This window comes from Colletotrichum navitas, assembly GCF_030913465.1.
Source record: "Colletotrichum navitas strain CBS 125086 chromosome Unknown LY79scaffold_71, whole genome shotgun sequence".
Taxonomy (NCBI): Eukaryota; Fungi; Ascomycota; class Sordariomycetes; order Glomerellales; family Glomerellaceae; genus Colletotrichum; species Colletotrichum navitas.
In genome coordinates, this window is record NW_026850617.1 from 93167 (window position 1) to 116278 (window position 23112).

Here is a 23112-nt window from a genome sequence, read left to right on the forward strand (position 1 = left end):
TAGCGTAGGATCATTACAAGGTAGTAGGTAGGTAAAGGGAAAAAGATAGCCAGGCATCACCGTATCCACGTGACCTGTGACTCAAGCCGTACACACATCACTTATGGCCTACTGTAGGTAGTTGGTGCAGCTGGTCCTCGTTGGTTCGGTACAATGCTTCGACACCCCAGTGCGGGTTCGGGGGCAGCCGATCATTGATTCGGACCTTTGACGGGCCTCGCCCTCTCCCCTGTTAGCCCGTGTGTGCCCAACCTAATCCACGCAACTAACAGCCAAGACGTGTGCGCAACGGCAACGTACCCTGCCTGCTTCGAAGGCGAAGGGCCGGAATAAGTGTACAATATCAGCTAGTGCGCATCAGCAACATACACGGAGGACTAGGGTCCTGGGGAGGCTCCTCCTCACCGAGCGCACCCGAACCATTCACGTTGTCGAGAATAGGAGGGGTACGGTGCAGACAGAGACCCTATTTCCGGCCCCCAGGGAAACGGAACGAAAGTTCCTATACACAGCCTGGAAGAACTCCACCGACACCCCGTCTTACGTTGCCTTTTGGCTTGATTCCTCGCTTGATTTCTCGGCCCACAGATGGCATTATGGAGCGCACGGTGGGTGGTAATGATAATGTGGCCTGCTTGGCTTTCACTTTCTTCTCTCTCACCTCCCTCCCTCAGCCTCTCCCTCGAATTGAATATGCTCATTCTCGTCATCTCACCTCTCACTAATTGAGCCATATCCCTCCCTTGCAGAATCACGGCCGTTACGCTCTTCAACCACGAATCGTCGATCGCGCCCTACCAACCCCGCCGACCTCGAGGCAGTCAGTCGGCCGAATCTTCGGCGACCTATCCCGCTTTGTCGGTCTGCCGCCGTTTCTGTTCCCAGAACTCATCGACGAAGCAATGCACATGGAAGAATTGAGACACGTTCCGTCTCTGGCTCGTCGTTGGTTCCTCGTCCCTACATTCCCGTCACCTCTCACGCCAACCACGGTGGCATTCCGTGCCTTCTTGGCACCGTGACAAACATTACCTGGATCATGGCTAGACGCGGCCTAAAGATACTCGCTGCATCGTCTATCCTACCCCCTCCCTTACCCATGGATCGCAAACAGTCATCCATCACTTACTATGAGCATCCATCACTTGGACCACTCACAGGCTGACGAAGCGAAAGAGCTTTGTCCCTCCCTGCCGCTCTGCGCCGTCACGAGGCAGCCAAAGGCCTGTCCCTGCTCCGCCGGTTGCCCAGCCGCGCGGTTGCCGAACGGCCATCCTGTGGCCCTTCTGGGTCGACCCTGTCATTCGCGCATCGCCCTTCCGAGGCCCGTGTTGGACACAATCTTCTTGCACGCTGTCTGTCTCCCGCATGGCATGCGTCGTACAAAGCTGGTTATTTCATCGTCTAGCCATCTCTGTCAATGCTGCACATTCACCTTTTCTAGCAGGTTTCTATCGGGCGCCAACGGTCTAGAAAGCCATTCGAGAAGTGCTCTGCCATCTGATCAACGACGTCGTCCGGGGTTTCCATATCACACATTGGATCGAACCGAATTGGCAAGTTTGGCCATCTCCTGTGGATTTAACGGTCTACGACGAGGCCCAGAAACCGGGTTGCTGCTCGATGGCGAGTCTTGGGACGAACATCCTGGCTCGCAACGCTGTGAACGGGCCGGGCTGCAAAGAAGGCAAGCCGTTTCGTAAAAAGGAATTGGAGAGTCGCACAAGCTGTTTGATTCACTGGAGCTACCGCAAGATGTCATTCCTACTTCTCCTGATCCTCGTTGTCATCTTCCTCTCCGCTGTCCACCTTCTGAGCATAGATAACGTAGTAGCTCATATGAGTGTGTAAGTCCCGGATTTCATCTCTGGAAGGACCCTAGCGAGCAGCACCTGAGCCTCTCCGGTCGACCACCGTAGGATTCCGCAAAATAGCTACAAGGTGAAAGTCTCAAGGTCATCCGGCAGTTACGTGAGATTCACCATCCCACTCTCCTGAAAGTCGGGTCCTTAGCTCAGGGTCTGGTAGAAATCTTATAGTGCTTATGGGTAATATTTTGATAGCCGGCTTCTTTCCCCTTGTTGTAGTATAACTTAGGTTGAACTCACAGCCAACCTTGTCAGACATCTCCGTTGCCACTTGGATCCATCTCATCGTCTCATGGTCATCTGTCAACGTCCCGTCGTCTCTGTCAAACAAAACGTTATAATCTTGAAACATAGCCCAATCGTTCATTATTGTTCAAGCATGTGGAGATAGAGCTCTCAGTGGACCGGGTATAGTACTGCCCGATTCTCACTTTCTCGCACTCTACCTAGGTACTCATAGAGGTGTGTCAGAATGGAGTGGATAGCAGTTTTGGAGGAACCAAGTCGCAGAGTCCGACCGCACTGCCAGCTGCTGTCAGCTGCAAGACATCCTTCCATCCACTTCGGGTCTCTACTCATCATGATCTCATTCTCGGCCGAATCCACTTTCCAGGGAAACACGCGACGACCAGGTGTCATCCTCGTGAGACCGTTTGCACTGAAGATACTTGACATCGAAGCCTAGTCCAGGCGTAATGGATTCAACTGCCAAGACAATGACCCGTCGCGCAGTTGTTTCGTCCTTTATCTTCAAGTTCCCGCCCAACCGGGGGCCGCAAGTCGCCCTGTTCCGACGAAGCGGCAATCTGCGGACTTATCCGTGAGCCCAGACCCCGATCTCAAGACGAACCGACATCGAACGGTTCGCCTTGGGCTCTGTTGGTGGCTAACGCATGCCTTTACAGGAATCGCCTTGCGCCGGTGTCGGGCAGCATAGAGAAGGATGACCCGTCACCCCTCGATGCTGCCTGGCGGGAGATCCGTGAAGAGACGACGCTTACGCCAGAAACTCTGACGCTGCTCCGCCAAGGAAAGGATTACCGCTTTGCTGACGAGAAGATCGGCCGCGAATGGACCATCCACCCCTTTGCTTTCCGTCTCAAGTCCCATGAGGACGAGTCGCGCATCAAGATTGACTGGGAACACCAGGGATTCCAGTGGTTTGACCCCCACGAGGTCCGCGATGTTGATGAATTTGGTGGCGTGCCGCGGCTGGCCGAGAGCCTAAGACGTATTTGGTTCGAGATCGAGCTTGGTGAGAACAGAGCAAAGGTCCTGAGCGAGGGATTGCTCGCGTTGCGGAAAGATCACGAGAGCGGGGCACGGCAGCTGGCGGGAAAGGCGCTTGATGTTCTCCTGTCGGTGATCTCCGAGAAGTCTAGCATCGAGACCGATGGCTCTCTGGAAAAGTGGTGGCGGAACACTCGACTTGCGGCATGGCATCTTTGGAAGAACGGGCGGGAGAGCATGGGCGCTGCGATCTTGAACAACATCGTACGATCCCTGACCATCGTCGAGAAGGAAGTACAGCAAGTCAAGGACAACAGGGTGACACCTGAGTTTCTGGACAAAGTCATGCGTAAACTACGCGACTTTACGGCATCGAGACACACCTCGGTGGAAGGAATTTGGAAGTCTTTTGAGGCTTTCCTGAGAGAGAAGCATGGTTCCGGTCGGCCGGTCCGAATCCTCACCCTGTCATCGAGCTCAACCATTCTTGAGTGCCTGCAGAGAGCGATCGCAGGGTTCGACTCGGAATTTGACATCCGTGTACTAGAATCGCGTCCCCTTTTCGAGGGTGTGTCAATGGCTTCTCGCCTTGTCAGCTCTCTGCGTGAGTCGGGGCGGAGAGATAAGAAGGTAGAGATCGCCATCTACACTGATGCCGCCGCAGCGCTCGCGAGCAAGGACGTGGATCTGGTTCTGGTTGGCGCTGACATCATCCAAGAGGATGGATCAACGAGCAACAAGACGGGCTCGCTGCCAGCAGTTCTCTCGGCCAAGCACTGTTCTCCTCATGTCAAGGTCTTGGTCCTAGCCGAGAACGAGAAGATCCTGCCGTACGGGCCGCCTGGGTTTGAAGAGAACGATATTGAGGAGGTAACGGCGTCCTGGAAGCACAACAACGCCCTGAAAGAGGCCGCCATGAATGTCTCGAGCAGCGCACAAAGTGCGAACCCAGACGCAATGGGGATGAAAACGAGTGTCAGGAACGTCTACTTCGAATGGGTGCCTACGGATCTTATCGACGGATATATGCTTGAGGACGGCCAGAACAGCGCAAAGGACATCTCAGACCTCGCAGGCCGAATTCGGCGTGAGGCGGATGCCTTCTTCTCCGATGTCTAACCACAGCACCTTTTGTTTTTGTTCCATAGATCATGTCCATTAAAGGCCATATATGAACGTCCACTTTTTGTCAGCGTACCGTGTCCCGTCCGTACGCTCCTTTTCGATTTCTTCTTGTGACTTGTGCCGCATTATCTCCAACTTCCTCTGGTTGACGGCGGCAAGTGTGAGCCTGTAAGAAAGGTATCCCATGAGCGCCACGGCCACGAAACCCAGTGTTATATAGAATGGAACCTTGTAGTCGGGCTTGTACTTTGCACGGTATAGTTGCGCTCCGATAACGCCAGCGATGTTACCGAAGCCATTGAGGCCGAGGACGAGTGACCGTTTACCGGGCTCTGGTAGTAGAAACGAGTTAGTGAGTTTTTCCCAATGAGGTCCTCGCGCCTGGTGTATTGTTCGCATACCTGGCGTATTTCCACTGAGCCATGCAACCGTCAAAGGCGCAGCAACATAGCTTCCAAGGAGAAGCACGCAAAGCGCTGCGTATTTTCCGCCGCTTGATTCGACTGTTACAGTTGCGATCAAGCCAATGAGGGCAACCAAGATTCCTACCAGAATATGGTAACCACGTTCCTTGCTGTGTAGATATTAGTTTGCAGTTCCCAATCCGACGGTATTTTTCAACTACATACTGATAATCAGAACTAAGAGTGAAACAGTATAGACCAACGGCGCCGCAAACATAAGGGGGAACAGACATCTGAGGCACAGTTTCTCCATCAGTTCCAAGACCCTTGCGAGTATTCAGGGATTGCAAACACTAACCAAATTGGCTTCAATCGAAGAATAACCCAGCCCTTGCACAACGAGCGGCAGAAACACGGAAAACGCCTGGCCAGGCACGCTGGCACAGATGTTGAACGCCAAAACGTACCAGAACTTCCAGTCCTTGGCAGTCTCGACAAAATCGCGCTTCGTCAGGCGATCCTGCTCCACGCCATCAGAGTCGTATGTGTGCTCGACAAAGAGAGCATTCTCCGCCTTCATCCGGTCTGCAGCGAAGCGACGTTCCTGTGCGGTCAAGAACCAAGCGGAGCCAGGGCTGGCGGGAAGGAGGATCCATGCGAGCAAACCGAAGAACACCGTCAACGCGCCTTCGATTATGAAGAGATACTGCCAGTTCTTCAATCGACCGTTATTCAAATGGAAAACACCGTAAGCTGTTACCGCATTAGATAAATAGCCCAGGAATGACGAGTATAGCTTCGTTAACATACAGATTGCCCCTGAAAAGGCACCTGCAACCGCATATTGTCCGTAAAAGAGGCCGACTCTTACGGCGAGATCGTATCTGCAGTAAAAAAACGAGAGGTATGCGACGGCGGTCGGGTAGAAACCGGCTTCGAAGGCGCCGATCAGGAGGCGGGTTATGATGAGGGATCCTGTTTGACAAACGAAGGTCAGAGATTCGCCAGCACAACAGGCCGGAGATGACTTACCTCGGCCCTTAATAAATGCCTGACACAAAGTGACAAGGCCCCAGCCAACCTGTGCACAGATTGGTCAGCTTCCAACTACATCTCATTTTGTTTTCTTTCTGGGTAGCATTCCTTACCATCATGATCGGGATCCAATGCTTAGCTCCAAGCCACCTTCCAATGGCTGCAGAGGGCGGTTGCAATAGGACAAAGGTAACGAAGAAAAGTGAGACGGCCAGATTCAAATCGTCCGGCACAGCGCCAATGTCGTTGGTGAATCCTGGTTTATATTGTAAATAACGCAGTTACTTTGGTTCGAGGCCAGTCAACGGGTGGCGTTTGATGTACCTTGGGTTTGGGCATTTCCCACGTTTCCCCTGTCCAAACCGTTGAACAAGTAGAGAAGAGAGAGTAGCGGAAGAAGGGCAATGTCCATCTTCCTGTTGACTCTTCGGTCCATCGCAGCCTCGTCGATGGCCTGAGTGCCTTCTCCTGCCTGATCTCGGATGGCTTTGACCACCGAGATCGAGGACCTGGAGGCCGTCCCTTCGGCGTCGGTGCTCTGTGACGGGCGACTCATTGCTTTATTTTTACTGATGCTCTGTCGGCTTGTTGGTGCTAGTTGTTCTCCACCAGACTCAGTCTAATAACTGATCGTCCAGGATACCTTGACTTGGTTCCTTCGCTTCATTCGGTATTCTTTATACTGCGGAATATCCGTCGACGGACCTGGCGAAGACTCTCAGGACAGTGTGGTTGCACCAGTTTGGTGGATCTTGGACCTCATCTGCCTATCACGCTTGGACATGCGATTACTCGGGGTCATACTTACCAGTATAAGGCAGCAGCTGCAGTCATTCGCCCCTCGCTCAGCCCTAAGAGGCTGACGGCCTGGGGTCAATGGGTTGATACCGAGCTGTGAATGGTTAGCGGTACGATGAATGTGGGAAAGACGGTAAGCAATACTGCAACATCCTACATCAGCAGTTCGGTGTTTTTCTATCTGCCGCGAGTGGAGAAAATCGTATTCGGTGAGCTGGATGCAGATTTTTGTCCGACATCTTGCCTGCCGGCCGAAAGAACCCAAAGGCCCTGTTCTTCTCTTCATATCACGTCAGTTGATGCGTGCTTTAAGATGGGCCGGACCCTCTTTCGACCTGCATAGTACTTGTCGTCCCACATCCCTCATGACCATGATACAGCGCGCGTTGAGCTCTGGCTTCTGTGTTGGATAGAGTCTTGGTCTGGCTGGCCCCTGGCGACGCACTTGGCGCAGCCACTAGAAATCTCAGCTCCAAAGGGGGCCGTTAGCTTTCTATGTACCACCGTAGACTGTTTAGTCTTTTTGGCCACCTGGGCTAGACTGGTCCAAGGCTACCTAGTGAAACGGAGGCCGAGGGGAACCTAGAAAAGCCAGCAGCAGGCGAGGGAGTCTTCATGACTTTTGACAATCATGGATCAAGGTACTAATGAACCATTGTGAGTAAAGGGGGGGCGTGTCTGATGATGAAAAGTTTGGGTGGCTGATATCGCATGTAAGGGAGGGGGGGCAGCGGGCTTGGTCAACATTGATAGAACAAAAGCCAAACACCTCCGCTTCAAGCCGTTGAGCCGAGTAGATATTTTTTATCGGCGACTCATTGGCGAACCGGCAGATGGAAGAGTGGGCAGATAACATGGGGTTACAACTGACTGCATGAGCACGAGGGGTCAGGTGGTATTGTGGCATGTACATACGGTATTCCGGGCGTCATTTCGGCTCACTACCCACAGCTGGTCCAATCCAGATCGCAAAATGACAAGTACCGTGCAGCGTAAGATCCATGACGGCGCCGGGGGCCTGGGTCATGGAGCAAATGTGGCAAGTGGTGCACACACTATCAGCCCTGTTTCCTGTCCCAGATTCTGGGTCTTCGATTGGCGTTCCTTAGGTGCATAACACATGTCTTACTTACTTACTAGTGTACTAGTAGTGCTCGCTGGGTGACCCCCTGCGCGAGAGGTTCCCGTAGGTTCTGAAAACGCTGTCCCCAAGAGGTGTCTCTATTTGGACCAAGTTCGCCTCACGATGGTCTCAAGAGTTGTAACAACACAGAATGGCTTGAGAGTCTAGTGAACTGTCCGTGAGCCGATAGCCTGAGCTCTCCCTTTATGGCTCCCTGAACGCTTCGTTGTAGGATTCGCCTCGGACTCAAACGTGGACGGTGCGTAGAATGACTGAACTTCCCCAAGGCCTCCAAGCTCCAGCCCCGATTTGAATGTAGCCGCGATGACCGACCGCCCTCCCCCGCCAAATTTATGATGAGCAGCAAAAGGGGGTACCCAAGAGTCGCATGCCTCTTTTTGTTGCACTAAAAGCATTGTACATTATCACATTTATGTAGCAGGGATGTTGTCCTCATAGCTTGAAACTCTTCCTTTGCTTTTCCCGCCTTCTAGGGGGCTTCTGCCTTCTATTTAAGCGACATGGTGCGATTCATTTCGGAGTGCTGGTTGAAGGTCTTATACTCTTCAATACTTTAGCAATACTCTCTACCGGTAATTCCGGTTGGGCTTGTGTGACCTCGGATGTAGGGGTTACTCCCACATTCCTGATTTGACCCGTAATCCCCCAAGCTACCCGGGATAGCGTTGACAGACATGACAATTGCCCTGACTTGCTTCCAAACGGCGATGACTGAACCTTGAAACTCACTTCTCTTTTAACAGAATTCAATAGTCAGTCTCTCCTCTTCGCTAACAATCCTTCCATCGGTGAGTCAAGATCTTTCGCCCTTGGGCCCGGCTCGTCACAAATTCTGGCAAGACAGCTTTTCGGTCATCACAAATGTATTATAGGTGCCGTATCTTATCCCACTCCCGTCCCGAACGCGAGTTGTTTCCTTATGCAGTAGGCTTCTGGGACCCCGCATGTCAAGATGAAATAATCATAGAGCTCTTTGTATCCATATGTCACTACCCTTTCGCATATACTATATCAAGACACCGTCCCCTTCTCCGCTTTTGTTGCAGATCAATGTATTCATTCTTCAGCCTTTGACCACCCTCGATCTCGTATTCTCAATACGGAGACGCGATTATCGTGTTAAAAACAATAGTACTTGAAGATAATGCCTCAGCACTTGAAATTTCTTCGAAAAGGTAATCTTTTCAATCCTTATCTTGTGTTCCTTCTATTACTGCCCTACTCGAGTTTCAGGGCCCCCTTTTTGGCGTCTTGGATGTGTCCTTGGGGGTCCTACCGCTCTCCAGGAGCTCGGGGGGGTTCAGTTACCGGCTATACCTATGGAGCCAGTGGTGGGTAGCATACTTCCAAACCGGTACCCAACTCCAGCTTGGAACATGTGGCATATCTCTCTCTTATCTGTTGTGCCACAGCTCTACATAAGGGTCTGAACAAGACATTTGCGAGACAACCGAAAACGCAGTTTTGAGCACATCGTCTTGTGTGGTACGTTACCACATCTTACGAGAATACTTACAACGTCCGGTACAAATTACAGCTGCCAAGGGGTATGATACAATAGCCTACCAAATGCAGTAGCTTACCATCAAAGTCTGAGTGTCTCGTCGAAAAAGAAGCCTCTGTCAGACGACCAGAGCGAGCAATCCACTGACCACAAAAGCCCAGGGACCCAGGCTGCTCGCAAACTCGATTCGAAAGGAGTTGACTGCCAGAGTCCCCCAAAAGTGGAAATTCTGAGTTCCAGGAGATATCCGATGCGCTTACCATGGCCCAATTTTCGTGTTCATTCTTTATCTGCTATCACAAACAGTATTTTGGGCTCAATATATAATGATCAACAACCTGTCTGTTGGAAAGAATACCCTCTTGAAAGTACATGCTCTCTCACTAGACAAGGAAGAGCTGACTGAGACCGCCACACCACCGCGTATGATACCATGCTCTTCAACATCGGTATGCGGAGGTGACCTCTGGGTCATGGACATGGTATCCTTCGTTAACCACCGTATCCCAGAAAACCGAAACCAAGTCGGTGGTTGAAAGTTGCGCCTAAGTGCAAGTGGCTTACTGATATACTTTTCCGCTACAGCGATTCCAGCGGGCTGTGGGGTTACTATACCGGTACTCCGAATAATGCAGAGACTATCTAAATACACTTCCAGTTCGTCAAGGTCTCTGACAAGGATGTGATGTCGATAATATCTTTCAGTATTACAAGAACCGCTATCAAGCTGCTAGCTATCTCAGGTATGATATGATTGCTGATTTCCAGCTGAATGTCTTTGAAATTTGCCTCCCTCCCCCTAACACTGCCTAAGACGCCTCGGATAAAACCGCATCTAGGAGCAGAGGGGTAAGCGTCTCCTATCTTGAAGAGTTTCGTGAAGCTGGGAATAGGTTCGTGCAGCCAGGACTAGTTGTGGCCGCCACGTATGTAGCTTATCATACGCACAGACCATCTCGTATGGCTATCTCATGCGTACGTATGACAATCACTTTGCACTATTCTAGCAGACGCTGCGGTTCATCTCAACACGTTTATTATAGGTATTTTCTCTTCGGAAACCAAATCCTCAATCGTTCTAGCGTCTGATGTCTAAACCGTGTCTTCTTAGCCGCAGTAAACTCTAATCCTCAGTCAGAAGTGAATAATCCCAAGATGCGACAGATGTGGAGTTTGTAATCGTAAATCTCTTTGTGGAAATGCTCATCAAGCTTTTCTATGTTAAGGAAATTGGTCTCAAGATGTAGAACAAAAGTCTATAACGTAGCGGGAATCGTTAAGCTGCCATAAATGAACCCGTCGCGGCCTCGGCTGTCACGCCTCGACGAGGACGAAGAGGGGCCCAATACGAGACAGAAGCAGATACGACAGCTGTTAGTTGAAGTGTTAGGTCCGTAGAAACGCGTCATATAACAGTTGCCACTGCTACAACTGCACTTAAGTACCATTTACTGTCACAACAATAGCAATACCGCTCAAAGCCTACAACGCAAGAAATCTAACAAACGCCTCATGTTGTGCTAGCCTGCCTTGTCGAGGTCAGGGGCTTGTGACAGAATCAGTGCCGTGGACTTCGCTTCGCAATGAGGCACCCTTTTCATCCCGCAGGGTTTTTGCTTGGTAATTGTGACTCATTACAGTTCACAGGTGCGTTACTGCCTGTCACTGTGCTCTGTTGCAGTGACATGGATTCAATTAATGCGAGGAAACAAACTATTTGCACATATATACATGCCTGCTACACTTAGCCTCGGTTATTAGGAAACTCTTGATTCCAACTGATCAAGAAACTTGGACTTCAGCTTTCATCAGGGTAGAAACGTATGCTTATCCTATGTTTTTGGCCCGTTGTAGTTCTCGGAGGGTCTACATTAATAAGCGACGGTACGTCTTTACGGTTTGGAACCTTATCTCAATACATCATGAAGCTGGAGATAGTTGAATGAAAATCTCAAATTGAATGCTATATGCTATGATAGGATACCCAAGCTGGGTCTTTTTATTCCTTCCCAATGTGAACAGTTTGTGTGAGTATTCAATTCAAGCACGCGCCACGCTCCGCATTTTTACCCATGATTAGGATTCGTCGTTTATACAAGTCATATATAATTCATTTCTTTACTCATAACCCAAATTCTCTTCATGTAAACACAACTATGAAAAGAAGTCGACCCAAGAGCTATAATCCCAATCCCGCAAGGTAAGCCTGCAAGTATCGTCGGCAACATCGTCAATCATAACAAGGACACGCATCGTTAGCTCAATACTTTGGACCCGACTCAGAAGGTCCAGGGCTAAAATTCTGCCGTCCATGAGAACGCCCCATGAGCTTGTGCTCTTCCACAACCACGACAGCCGGCTGGCGACTGCGACGGCTCTCGCTGATTACAGCGACAAAGATCCAGGCGATGCCGAAAACGGCAGCGAGAATGGCGTACACGATCTTGAATTCCTTGGGCGAGTTAGAGATGTAGAGCCCCAAACCGCCGTTGATAATGCCCAGAGGGATAAGGAGGCGACCAATGGCGAGATGAATGTGCGACCAGGTCTGGCGGACGCCATACTTCTTAAACTGTATGTGGTGGATATAGCCAAAGATAGGCTGAAAAAAGAAAACGGCGAGGATGACGAGCCCGATGATGGGGTGAAAGTTGATGGTGCTGATCTCAAACTAATTGCTGTCAACATGCACGTCGCAAAGTTTCTTTGGAGGCAGTAGAAAGCTCACCAGACTTGTTCCGCCAAATCTGACATCTTGAGTCAACTTGATACCCAGTGCAGCAGCAGCGATGTATAGAACAAAGCCGGCCATCTGGATGAGAGCGTGTAGAAGCCAGGAGAAACGACCCGGGATGATTCTCATGGCGATCGAGCCTACGGGAAAGACGATGACGAAGGCGATGGTAGCCAGAATGCCGTGGATCCTCCGCGTGTGCATGGCCTCCTGGATGTTGAAGCCCACAAAGTTGTTGAAGTTGCCACCTCCGAACCCGTTGCCGCCGTTGCCATTGCCGAACCCGTTGCCATTTCCGTTCCCGTTACCCGGGACACCTGGGAACTGCTGGGCCACACCGGAAGACGCTGGTTTGGATTAGTCGAGAATAGAGAGGCGATGGTGAGGATGAAAGATCGTACCGAAAGCCGCAAGACTAATCAGGGTTAGTGTTGTCGCGCCCATAATGCTGATGTCCTATTTCTCTTTGGTGAAAAATAAACGTCCTGAATTTCGTCGATTAATCTGCCAATATTGACAGAAAAAAAGCTCAGACTTGAAGACAAGAAACGTGGAGGAACGGAGGTTGACAGCGGCTGTCATATAAGACACTAATAAACGACATGGCATTGGCGCTGGTCTCTGCTGCGTCGACGGAGTTACGCTTGGGGATGTGCGACATGGTCAGCGCCCGACCCAAGACCGAAGCCCCCGACGTGGCCGACGAGCCAATGGACGACCGGCCGATTTTCAGGCGATCTTTGACGCACGAACACGAACGTGGGGTGGATGGTATGATTTGGTGCGCTGTGGCAGGGACCTGGGTATTCAATCCGAACTATTCCTTAAGAAAATGTTTCTGCTCAGTCAGTATCACCCATGGGGGGAGCAAGGTTGTGGCCGAGGGAGCCTGATGATATCACCGACGTATCTTTCGAAGCCAGCCATGGAAGCTGTCGTAGGATGCGCTGCCGCGAATCAGATGGTTGGATAAATGATTCAGTTGTTGAGCACACCCAGTCTTTCGCAAGAATAGTTGGTCTGCGGTGCCGTGCGTGGTTCTGGCTTGCATGACAGACAAGCTTGATGACGCTTGAGTTGAGTTGGCGTAATGGAGGGGGTTAATTGGCACACATGTAAGACATACATACACTCTTGTGTTCTTGCATGAAACCCGGTTCCTGCATGAGTCGGTGAGGCGAGACGTCGACGGACTAGGCTGTGTTGTTAGTGCCAAGGCAGGCCTATGGTGGGACGGCCGTATCGTAAGAGGCGGACACGTTGACGTTGATTTAGGCAGCACGCCGCCTGGCAGTTGGTTGTGTGCAAGATTCTGGCCGCTTTCTTTATTTTTTCTTCCTTTCTTCTATTTCAGATATCAGGCTGATCGTTTCTCTGGGCACCCGCCAGTTGGCTTTGCAGTCCACGCTTACCGATCTGCATCGCTTGCTCGATCTCGCGCTCTCCCTCCCGAAGTCTGGCCCGTCCCATCTCAAGACTTCGTTGCTGTCTTCTCTTTTGCTCCGCAACCTTATCCTCATGTTCCCGCAGCGCCTTTTCTCTCCGTTCCCTGGCTTCCCTAGCCTTGAGCGTTGCCTCATCCTCTGCATCCGTGCCTCCAGCCTCAGGTGGCGGTCCCAGGGTTTGTATATACGCCTCGATCATGGGATCTCTCACTTGTGGTGGCAGTGAAATATATCTGATGTCAACCAGAAGCTGCGGCGGCAGACGTGATAGGTTCGTCTTATTGTTCAGTGCGGAGAGCGGCAGTGACCTCAGCAGCGTGGCGAGATCGGACTTGAGTGTTGCTTGGGGCATCTTGAGACGGTTAATGTGCTCCCGGTACCACTTCTCACGGTCCTTGTCCTTGACGTAAGGATCCGCCATGGCCGGTTCTTTCCGATATTTCCTCTTGAACTCTTGCCAAAAAAGCTTGGGCGAGGCTTTTTCCTGCAGTAACATCATGTATGGTATCCGGGGGTCCTTCTTCTCTTCTTTGGCCCGAAGTTCCTTCAGCTCTCTGATCTTGTCCTTGGACCATTCTTGCCAAGTCTCCTTTCGTGCTTTCATAGTGTTGAGCAGCGTGTACCTGGGGTCTTCAACAATGTGGCCGTCCTCAATCAGCTTTTCCCACGAGCTGTACGGGTTGATAGTGAAGTCGTCGAGTAGGTCCCTGAAGAGTGCGGCGGCATCTTCCTGTGAAAATTCCACTCCTTCTGCCCCTTCTGGCCACTCGTCCATGTTTCCGTCATCGTATTCCCCGGGGTCAAGCCCGTATGCTTCGCCCATTGCTTGGAGCTGGAATGCAATGTCCGCCTCGCTGAATTCCACTGGCGCATCATCTGCCGCATCTTCCGTGCGCTGGCGCTTGGAGGTGTGTCCGTCCTCTCCGTCCTCTCCGTCCTGACCATCCCCTCCTTCAGCCTCGTCATCCGTGACTTCGACCTCTTCGTACTCTGAACTGTCATCATTGTCGTCATAACTCGGCGCCGCTAGTGCCTCTTGCTGCGGCCGCGGCTGAGCCGTGGGTGTTTTGTCCTTTCCTCCATCTTCCCCTGTCGGAGTATCCTTGATGCCGGCCTTCTCGCGAATTCGGATTTGGTCCAACTCCAAGATACCAGGTTTTAGCTTGTCAGGAATGCGCCAGTAACTGGCATTCTTCTCGGGATTGTAGACGAAGCGGCGTCCGTATTTGGTTTCGACGAGGATCCATGGCTCGCATCCGGGGATCGCGGTCTTTGCCTTCGGCTTGTCAATAGGCTGAGGACGCGGGCGTCCGTCTCTGCCTCCCCTGCCTCCATGGCCGAAACCTCCACGCTGCGCAGGTGGTTGATTTTGTGCGTTGAGCTGTGCCAGGTATGCGTTCGCAACGTTTGGGTCAGAAAGCTGGGGTATGGTCTGGTATTGAAAGAAGCTTGTCGAGACCGACCCCAGTGCAGGCCCTTGGGCAGCAATGACGTCGGGCGCACTTGGTCTCGTGTATGTTGACTCCTTGGTCTCGGCGTTGTAGTAATATTTGTGCCCACTCGGCGCATCGTGCTCCGTCCATCCAGGAAGCAGCGGTGGGGGAGCCGCAGTGTTTGCGGGAGGCTTGTAGGTCGACTTCAACATGCCGGGTAAGTGGGCGCGATCGGGATATTCGCGACTCGGTTTGCCGGGGTTGTGTAGGAAAACCAAAGGGAATGTTGATAACAATTGGAGGCGAGCAGCGTCGATTGGATTGACGCAGACCGGGGAGACTTCGGATATCCGATAAGATAACAGCGTAGCTTACCCGGACCAGCCAGCACCTTTGCACTTCAGCAGCGGCAGCTCTTCGACTTGAGTCTCCCAATCAAAACGCCACATACATCAATAACAGCAACCCCCTCGGAAGCTATACCAACTCCAGCTAGCACTCATTGCCTAACTGGGTACCTAGGGACAGTTGGTCAGGAGATCTGCATATTGATCAAGTGACACTCAATGGTTTTTGGCGTTCGTCTCTTGAGCCCATAATTCTCCTTATCGATTCTTGCGCGCTTTGACGGTGCCTAGGACATCCGCTGCAGCTCTTCCAGCATCAATTGCCGCAGCAATAACTTGTCCTATGTTTTAGAGCTTCTTTCGCGCGGCTCGTAGACGGTGACTGCTCACCATGGCTCCAAGTCGCCTGGCCAGCAGTTCTAGTGGAAATGCTGCTGCGTCCGCACTCTCCAGGTTCTGGAAGGTAACGTAGCTTTTTCGGTCGTCATACCTATCTATGTGAACGGGGGTCATGAGGCCGCCATCTGACGAGGCACATCTACAGAGGACCCATGCGCCAGACTATTTGGGGTTCATGATTCTCCTTGCGGGATGGATGACGGTAGGTTTCTCGTCAATCAAACGGTATCTAGGGTCGCCGTATTGACCTCGGTTTTCTAGATGCTGGCTTTCATTGAACCCTTCCACCGCATGTTCTTCATCAATGATCTCCATATCTCGTACCCCCATGCGGAAATTGAGCGTGTGCCTGTGTGTAAGTTCAACTGGCCAGCTTTCGAGACGGTGAGATGGGACTGACAGAGCCTTCTAGATATGAACATCGTCTATGCCCTCTTCCTGCCACTGGGGGTACTTGTTGCTTACAACGTCGTTACTAAAGCTTCGCCTCACAAGCATGAAGTCACATATCTGTCTTTCGCCATCGCAATCGTCATGTCCTCCTTCATCACGGACCTGGTCAAGAACACAGTCGGGCGCCCGCGACCCGACTTGCTGGCTCGATGCAAGCCGGTCGCTGGCACGAAGCCTAATGTTCTCGTCACTATCGACGTTTGCACCGAGACGGGCCATCACCTTCTCCACGATGGGTGGCGGTCTTTTCCTTCTGGCCACTCGTCCTTCTCATTTGCCGGCCTTGGCTTCCTAAGCCTTTTCTTCGCTGGACAGCTGCACATTTTTCGACACAACAGTGGAGGCCGTGACCTGAGCAAAGCGCTGATTTGTCTCCTGCCACTACTTGGAGCTGCATTGATTGCCATCAGTCGCTGCGAGGACTATAGGCACGACGTGTACGACGTCAGTATAGGGTCGCTGTTGGGCTACCTTGTCGCGTACTGGAGCTACCGAAGACACTGGCCCAAATTGACCGCTAGGGAGTGCCACGAGCCTCACCCTCATCCGGGATCAGACCCCAAGGCTGGATGGAATCGACTGCGAGACGAGGAGGCTGGAGACTCGCGAACCGACGTAGGCTTTGAGATGACCCAGCTAAGTAGCCAGAGACACTAATCACCAAAGAGTAGGGTACTTTATAGAGTCCGAATCTAAAGAGCCAGCCATCGTCACAGCCGTTCGCTTCCGTAAGGCTAACTAACCGCCGCCCTGTTTCTATGCTTTTTGGGTTCTTGCTTGTTTTACTACCATTGATGTCCGTGTTTGTTATCGTATTTCTCATTAGTTGTCACATTAGTGTCCAGAATACCAGGGCTTCGCATATGCATCTTGGCAGCAGAGTGTTTGGGGCATCAATTCTATTGGTACATCAAGGTTGGGGGCAATCATCACGCCCTATCTATGTTTTAAGTTCCACCCATGCCGTTATTTGTCTTCCGTGGACTCGTCCTTCGCCAAGTCGTGTTCCTTGAGAAGCTCCTTAATCTCCTCTGCAGTCCAGAGTCTGTGGTAGATCTTGCCGTCGCTCGTTTGGCCAACTGTGGCGAACTCGACTGTGATATTTAGTTAGCGGGATCCTGAATATTAGTTAGTGGATCTATATGTGAGACGACGTACGCTTCTCTGCGCTCAGCTTCGTTGAGTCCATGGTCTTGCTCAGAACCTTGACCGCCATGCCGCAAGCCTCCTTGAGAGTGCAGTCCTCCTTGTAGTCCTGCTTCAACAAGCTCTCCGCGCTGGCTCTGTTCGCACCAACAGCCGTCGCCTTCCATCCACCGTAGTTGCCCGAAGGATTGCTCTGGTAGAGCTGGAACTGCCTGCGGGGATCCCAGCCAGCGTAGATGAAGGAGACACCAAAGGGTCTGAGACCTCCGTGTTGTGTGTAGCCCTGCTTCAGATCGCACAGTCGCCGGACGAGTTGCTCGCATGGTATGTCTTCGTTATAGGTGAGGAGATATCTTTGAGCAGCCTGGCGTGCGTAGTTAATGAGGATGTTGGCGTCGGCCGTCATACCTGCGACAGCAGCAAGCATGTTGCTAGAGAGAAACATGTCAGCGCCTTTTGCCGATTCTAACCTCACTAAACCCAGGGACCTACTCGTTGACGATGTAAAGCTTCTCGGCGGAGGTGTCTTGCTCCAAGAGCTTAGATGTCACCTTTCGCTCGGCGGCCAGGACGATGCCGTCCTTGGCAAGAATGCCGATCGCAGTTCCGGCGTGAGAGATGGCCTCGAGAGCATATTCCACTTGATAGAGACGGCCCTCGGGAGAGAAGATTGTTGTCTGGCGTGGAGTGTGAGCTTGGTACCCTAGCTTGGCAGGAGCAGGATGCAGTGCAAGGGAAGAGCGGGGAGGGACCTTACGCGGGAATCGTATCTGCGAGACATGGCGGGCGAGCAATCGGCAATCGAAAATCAGTTATCTTGGTCTAACGAATCGATTGCGGTGGTGATGTCGGATTTTCAAAGCGACAACAGAGAGAGAGGTGTGCGATGCGGCGGGATGGTCTGTTTGGCGGCGATTGCAGGGAAGACTGTAACTTTAGGGTGCAGCTTGTTGAAGCTCCAGGCAATGATGCACGCGTTAGCTCGTTGCGCCTGTCCTCCAGCCAGCCTGGTACCTAGAGCAGGAGCGAGCAGCCGGGTCTGAGGTGGACGGAGTGGGAAATTCTGGCCCGAGCTTTTGCCGGAAGCGCCTTAGCGCCAGTAATGCTTACCTCATCTCCCTGTCCAGATTGTCTGCTGTCGCTTGCCGATTAGTGCCTTACCGACCTCTTCCAGGCACCAAGGCCAAAATATGCACTCCCCCGCCTCCCAGCGTGCACGGTGCGCCATTCACCGAGCGCGAGGCCCAAGACAGCGATTTCCCAAGCTTACATAACGGCGGCAGAGAGTGGAGGCGGTTCGGCATTCTCCTACCAACCTCGCGCCGTTTTATCGCACAGCATCGCACCGCTACCCACTCGCATCACCTCCACCTTTGCGCAAGCTTCCTCTCGCTCTCTCTCCCACACACAACCAAAAAGCGGCACGCGAGGACCGCTGCAACTTCATTCGACCTTGTTTCCGTTGTCGCAAACCACACGACGCGACGGCTTACATTTCTAACTGGAGCTGGATTTTGCTGGGACGGACAATTTGGGAGGAAACCCGCGTAGACTCCACTCTTCTATTGAGTTTGTGTCGCGCGCATACTGGATGGGTCACATATTTTAGTCCTTTTTTTTCTGCTCTGCCGTAAAAAACCAATGCATGTCTGAGAGAAAGAGAGCGAAGACATCACTTCCTGTATCGACGCCTGGAATCCATATCTTCTCCAAGGTCCACGCTCTCGCGCTCCTGCCCACCAAAGGGAGGCGTTTGACATCTTTTCGCCCGCTCGCCAACCCAGCAAAGCAACCAAGCAAGCATGTCTGGTAAGTGTCGCAACCACAGTTGCGCTGCCCCGCAGCCAGCCGAGTGCTGCTGCTCTCCTCCCTACCAAAGCATCATAGGCGCAGCTACGGTGTCATATGGCAATATCTAACTAACATGCTTCGCGCAGGAGAGCCGGAACCTCGCCGCTCGGTACGCGCGACCAAGGGCCAACACACCAAAGCCTTCGACGACCAACCGATCGAACCGCCCAAAAAGCGAGGGAGAAAGAAGAAGCAGGAGGAAGAGCCTGAAGAAGAGATCATACGCTGTGTTTGCGGCGCCACAGAACAGGACGGCGATTCGGAAGAGCCTTGGATCGCCTGCGATAAGTGCACAGCATGGCAACACAACGTTTGTATGGGCATGAGCGTCTTCACGGAAGACCTCCCTAAGAACTACTATTGTGAGCAATGTGCTCCTCAGGACCACAAGGAGCTCCTGTCTGCCATGGCGCAAGGTGAACGTCCATGGGAAACGCGCCGCAAGGTCTACGAAGAGGAACAGAATGAGAAGAAGAAGAAAAAGAAGAAGGGTGGCAGGGGCGGAAAGCGCGCCAGCGACCCCAAGGAGGACTTGTCGCAAGACACGCGAAGCAATAAAGCCGAAGAGTCTCCAGCTCCCTCGGAAAACAAGGAGAAAAAGGACAAGAAGGACGGCGGTGCCTCCAAGGCAGCGACGGGCAAGCGCAAGGTACGAGAGGACACTCTCGAGAAGGATGTCAAGGCAAGATAGTGTCCCTCAACTGGTCTGACTGGGCATCGCTAACATAACTACTCCAGACGCCAGCGCCTAAACAGCGCAAAGTATCGGAGCCCGAATCGTCCCCCATCGTCAGCTACACTGCGCCGGCCGACCTGGATGCCAAGGTCACGGATCTACAAGAAGATCGCAAGGGCCCTGCACAACTTTTACAAAAGGCCATCACTGGCATTCTCACTGTCGCCGTTAAGGATAAGAGCGTCACTCTTCCGAAGGACACAACTGTGGCGGCGAAAGCGGAACGTTTAGCTCTCGAGATTGAACGCGCAGTTCACGATGCACACCCAGATCGAAGCCAGTATGCTACGCAAGCAAGGATCCTGTATGCAAACATGAGGATGAACGGCGATTTGACCAAGCGACTATTAAAGCGTACTCTTTCACCGCTGATGCTAGCTACCATGACCGCCGACGAGCTGGCTACCAAGGAGAGGCAGGAGGCCAATGCTCATCTGAAGGCCATCTCGGAGAAACAGTCTATCTTAATTACCGACGACACCCCGCGTGTCCGTAAAACGCACAAGGGCGAGGAAATTGTCGAAAACGATTCTTTCCAACAAAATGACGATGGAAGAACCTTTGCTCGACGACCTAGTGGGCGAGAGGGGGGCGAACCAAGTTCTGAGAATTCAGGCGAGCTTTCAGCCCATCCAGGACTACACATCGATACCCACGGAGCTCGACACTCGCCCAAGCATCCCGATTTTGATATCAACAAAGTGTACGCAACTGTCAAGTCGCCTACGAGCGCCCACAACCGCCGGCCATCGGCTCCAGTCCATGGACCCGGCGTTGACCTTGATGTGGACCGGCTTCTTCAAGAAGAAACGGATTCCCCGCCTTACTCGCCCACAGACGAGACGGATCCGGACGTGGTTTGGCGTGGCCATCTGGTTATGAGCTCGATTGCCGATTTTCCAGCGTCAGCCAAGTTCGTTGGCGGGGCCAATCTGTCAAACACCATTGGCTTGCCTTGGACCAGTCTGATTCCGAAGAGACTCGCTGTAGCAGGACGTATAGATGAACAGAAAGCTATAGAATATCTCTGCGGCTTGCGATATGCTGACCAGACTGATATTGTCGTCGTGGCAGTATCACCGGCCTCCGAAGGTTCTCGGCGCGAGTTTCAATCCTTGTTCGATTACTTCGTCTCCAAGAAGCGGTATGCCGTCGTTGGGGACAAGGGCGTTGGCAACGTAAGGGACACATACCTTGTACCCGTTCGCCCTGGGGAGGGCAACGTGCCTGAGTTCATGCTCAATTTTTCCGACAACCTCGTGCCCCAGAAGAGAACCGAGCCCATGCTTCTGGCCGTTTTTGTGTATCGAAACGCTCTCAGGCAACCTCAGCTTGGCGGTGCCGCCTCTCAATCTCCCATCGCCAACACGCCAACTCCTACGCAAGCGGGTTTCCCTCCAAGGCATCCCTCAGTCTCTGGGCCGGCATTCTCGCCCACTGTTAGCCAGGGTCCATATCAGCCACCCGGCCAGGCTCCTATCGGCAACAACGGCTACGTACCGCAGGAGCACCCGACACAAGGGGCACACCAGGTCGTGCCACCAAACCAGCCTCCTTCGGGCTATGTAGCTAACCGCGGTCCTGAAGCTGAGAAACAACAACGTCAGCAACAAGGTCAAGTCCTCGCACAGGAGGTGCTAGGTCCGTTGATCAACAGTCCCACGGTAAAATTTCTGTTACCACAAGCCTATCAAATGACACGGACGGAATGGGACGTTATTCGGGGCATTCTGGAGAGGGATCCTCGCGCAAGGGATGATCTGACGTACCTCAGCCAACTGTTGGAGAAGCAGCCATCAGTCGATGGTAAGTCTGGTGATGGCCCTCCGACAGCGGCTCCTCAGAGTTCCCAAGGCGTGGCGCCGTCAGCATGATCGTCTTAGGATGCAAGAGGGATGGAAGTGAGGTCGGTGAAGCACATAGGCTCTGATTCGCGGTATATAACATTTCGTGGGATTCTTTTACTTCTTCTCCCACGCATGTTCTCGGTTTGAGAGATGAAGATACCGTTCCCAGATAGGAGGGGTTTAAGCATTGCCCGTTGGGATCTACTATGGAGTTTCTTATCTAGCTGAATCGGATCGGGCGCTATCGAGTAGTGTCCTTTGAGTATACACACACTTGCCTTTGTGAGACGTTCTTACTTGAAGGCCAAGTTGGCAACTCTAATCGTGCGTAAAAGAAAGATATGCCAATTTTGCGACTCGAACCGGTCAAATCGGCTTCAAGTCTCGTAGCGCATTGCATTTTGATCGATCTCAGCATTATCATGGACCAAATCTCTCACAGATGGGCAGAGTAAGCTGAGTCATAAGTGATTATGAGTGCGACTGCAGACTACTGTAGAGTGCTGTACATCTCACCATGGCTCAAAGACCACCTAATGCGGAGATGCATCCAGCTCTGAAAGTGTTGGGACATACTTCTCGACCCACGAGAATGCTGAAACGGAGAGCGTCAATGGCCAGCAACTGTGAACTACCTGGTAGTATCTATGTATGTATTTCAAGATACCTACGGTGGTGTATCCGTATATAGGTGTAAAAGACTGACCTGCTCATGTCGGGAGCGCCACAGCCGGGCCCGTTGCTGCCAAGTGCGGCCGCCTCCCCATTCGACGAATCCCATCCAGCCACAACAGCCGGGGCTTGTTGAGGTGTGCAGTTGCCCCACCTCGCCATGACGACAACTCTCCTGGAATTAGAAACACGGTACGGAGTAGGTACTGAGTACCTTGGAGAAAGTTCAAGCATTGGATGAGGGGTGGTACTCTATTTAAAGCCGGGTTAAGACAGGGGGTAGAGAAATTGGAATGATTGTCGCATGATAGCCACCTACGATTTGGAAACTACTTCTTCATCAGTGCTTCGCCCATTCCTTCGCCAGCCCAGAAGACAGACAGACAGACAGACACATTGACAGTATTCGGTTCTTCAATTGGAATAAATCCATATCTAATCAACACCAGCCGTAGGTTTAGCCACTGGCGTGACGTCACTGACCTCGTCCACGGAGACAAGAACTGACAGTAGTATCGCAGACTCTTCCCCCCAAAAGACACCGACAACAAGAATCGCAATGGCCTGCGGCGCAGCTTCTTCCGGTCTCGTCAACCGCAACGGCCCCGGCAGCGCCGCCACTTCCATCGTTGACAGCATCGTCAAGCCCGCCGAGGCTACGGGTGGCAAGACAAAGTGCATCGAGTGCGATGGGTACGAGTGCTGCTGCATCCCCATCCCTTGCACCGTCATGTAAGACGGTGATTCAGGAACAATGCAAGACACGGCGAAGTAAACAGTCTGGAAGGAAGCTAGTGTCGTCGGAGGTGTAGTGAGAGGATTCTACTGCCGCAGATAACTCTTGTCAATACGCTGGCATCGGCCAACCGAGCATGAACTCATGATTTGCTTTTTTGGCCGTTCTATATCATATATCTCGTTAAGTCAACTCGAGACTGTTA

General features: G+C 52.3%; 9 protein-coding genes across 9 annotated transcripts; 5 read left to right on the forward strand and 4 right to left on the reverse strand.

The window, feature by feature from the left end:
- Positions 1-932: 932 nt before the first annotated feature.
- LY79DRAFT_358954 (uncharacterized protein) lies at positions 933-1983 on the forward strand. The gene has a single exon (XM_060552728.1). It carries the CDS (start codon positions 1131-1133, stop codon positions 1701-1703), a length of 573 nt encoding a protein of 190 aa, XP_060410231.1. The 5' UTR covers positions 933-1130; the 3' UTR covers positions 1704-1983.
- Positions 1984-2584: 601 nt separating this feature from the next.
- Positions 2585-4217, forward strand: LY79DRAFT_523305 (NUDIX domain-containing protein; the record flags this gene model as incomplete). Its single annotated transcript, XM_060555522.1, has 2 exons — positions 2585-2688; positions 2774-4217. 2 exons carry the CDS (start codon positions 2585-2587, stop codon positions 4215-4217), a joined length of 1548 nt encoding a protein of 515 aa, XP_060410232.1.
- A 39-nt stretch (positions 4218-4256) lies between these two features.
- On the reverse strand, positions 4257-6218 carry LY79DRAFT_672726 (major facilitator superfamily transporter; the record flags this gene model as incomplete). Its single annotated transcript, XM_060564089.1, has 8 exons — positions 4257-4555; positions 4625-4797; positions 4853-4920; positions 4986-5380; positions 5438-5602; positions 5660-5708; positions 5776-5918; positions 5987-6218. The coding sequence occupies 8 exons, from the start codon at positions 6216-6218 to the stop codon at positions 4257-4259; spliced, it is 1524 nt and encodes a 507-aa protein (XP_060410233.1).
- A 4166-nt stretch (positions 6219-10384) lies between these two features.
- LY79DRAFT_593088 (uncharacterized protein) lies at positions 10385-12286 on the reverse strand (the record flags this gene model as incomplete). The annotated part of the gene is made up of 4 exons (XM_060561513.1): positions 10385-10479; positions 11476-11779; positions 11837-12189; positions 12244-12286. 4 exons carry the CDS (start codon positions 12284-12286, stop codon positions 10385-10387), a joined length of 795 nt encoding a protein of 264 aa, XP_060410234.1.
- Positions 12287-13142: 856 nt separating this feature from the next.
- LY79DRAFT_565175 (WW domain-containing protein) lies at positions 13143-14989 on the reverse strand. The gene has a single exon (XM_060558716.1). The coding sequence runs from the start codon at positions 14930-14932 to the stop codon at positions 13193-13195; it is 1740 nt and encodes a 579-aa protein (XP_060410235.1). The 5' UTR covers positions 14933-14989; the 3' UTR covers positions 13143-13192.
- Positions 14990-15578: 589 nt separating this feature from the next.
- On the forward strand, positions 15579-16576 carry LY79DRAFT_523340 (PAP2 superfamily protein; the record flags this gene model as incomplete). Its single annotated transcript, XM_060555526.1, has 3 exons — positions 15579-15668; positions 15728-15821; positions 15879-16576. The coding sequence occupies 3 exons, from the start codon at positions 15579-15581 to the stop codon at positions 16574-16576; spliced, it is 882 nt and encodes a 293-aa protein (XP_060410236.1).
- Positions 16577-16730: 154 nt separating this feature from the next.
- Positions 16731-18107, reverse strand: LY79DRAFT_359954 (proteasome A-type and B-type). Its single transcript, XM_060552730.1, has 4 exons — positions 17823-18107; positions 17558-17742; positions 17078-17496; positions 16731-17013 (listed from the first exon to the last, which is right to left on the reverse strand). The coding sequence occupies exons 1-4, from the start codon at positions 17844-17846 to the stop codon at positions 16886-16888; spliced, it is 756 nt and encodes a 251-aa protein (XP_060410237.1). The 5' UTR covers positions 17847-18107; the 3' UTR covers positions 16731-16885.
- Positions 18108-18742: 635 nt separating this feature from the next.
- Positions 18743-21836, forward strand: LY79DRAFT_359989 (SPOC domain-containing protein). The gene is made up of 3 exons (XM_060552731.1): positions 18743-18874; positions 19003-19598; positions 19655-21836. The coding sequence occupies exons 1-3, from the start codon at positions 18868-18870 to the stop codon at positions 21524-21526; spliced, it is 2475 nt and encodes an 824-aa protein (XP_060410238.1). The 5' UTR covers positions 18743-18867; the 3' UTR covers positions 21527-21836.
- A 543-nt stretch (positions 21837-22379) lies between these two features.
- Positions 22380-23101, forward strand: LY79DRAFT_360006 (uncharacterized protein). Its single transcript, XM_060552732.1, has 2 exons — positions 22380-22640; positions 22693-23101. The coding sequence occupies exon 2, from the start codon at positions 22731-22733 to the stop codon at positions 22905-22907; it is 177 nt and encodes a 58-aa protein (XP_060410239.1). The 5' UTR covers positions 22380-22640; positions 22693-22730; the 3' UTR covers positions 22908-23101.
- Positions 23102-23112: the final 11 nt, after the last annotated feature.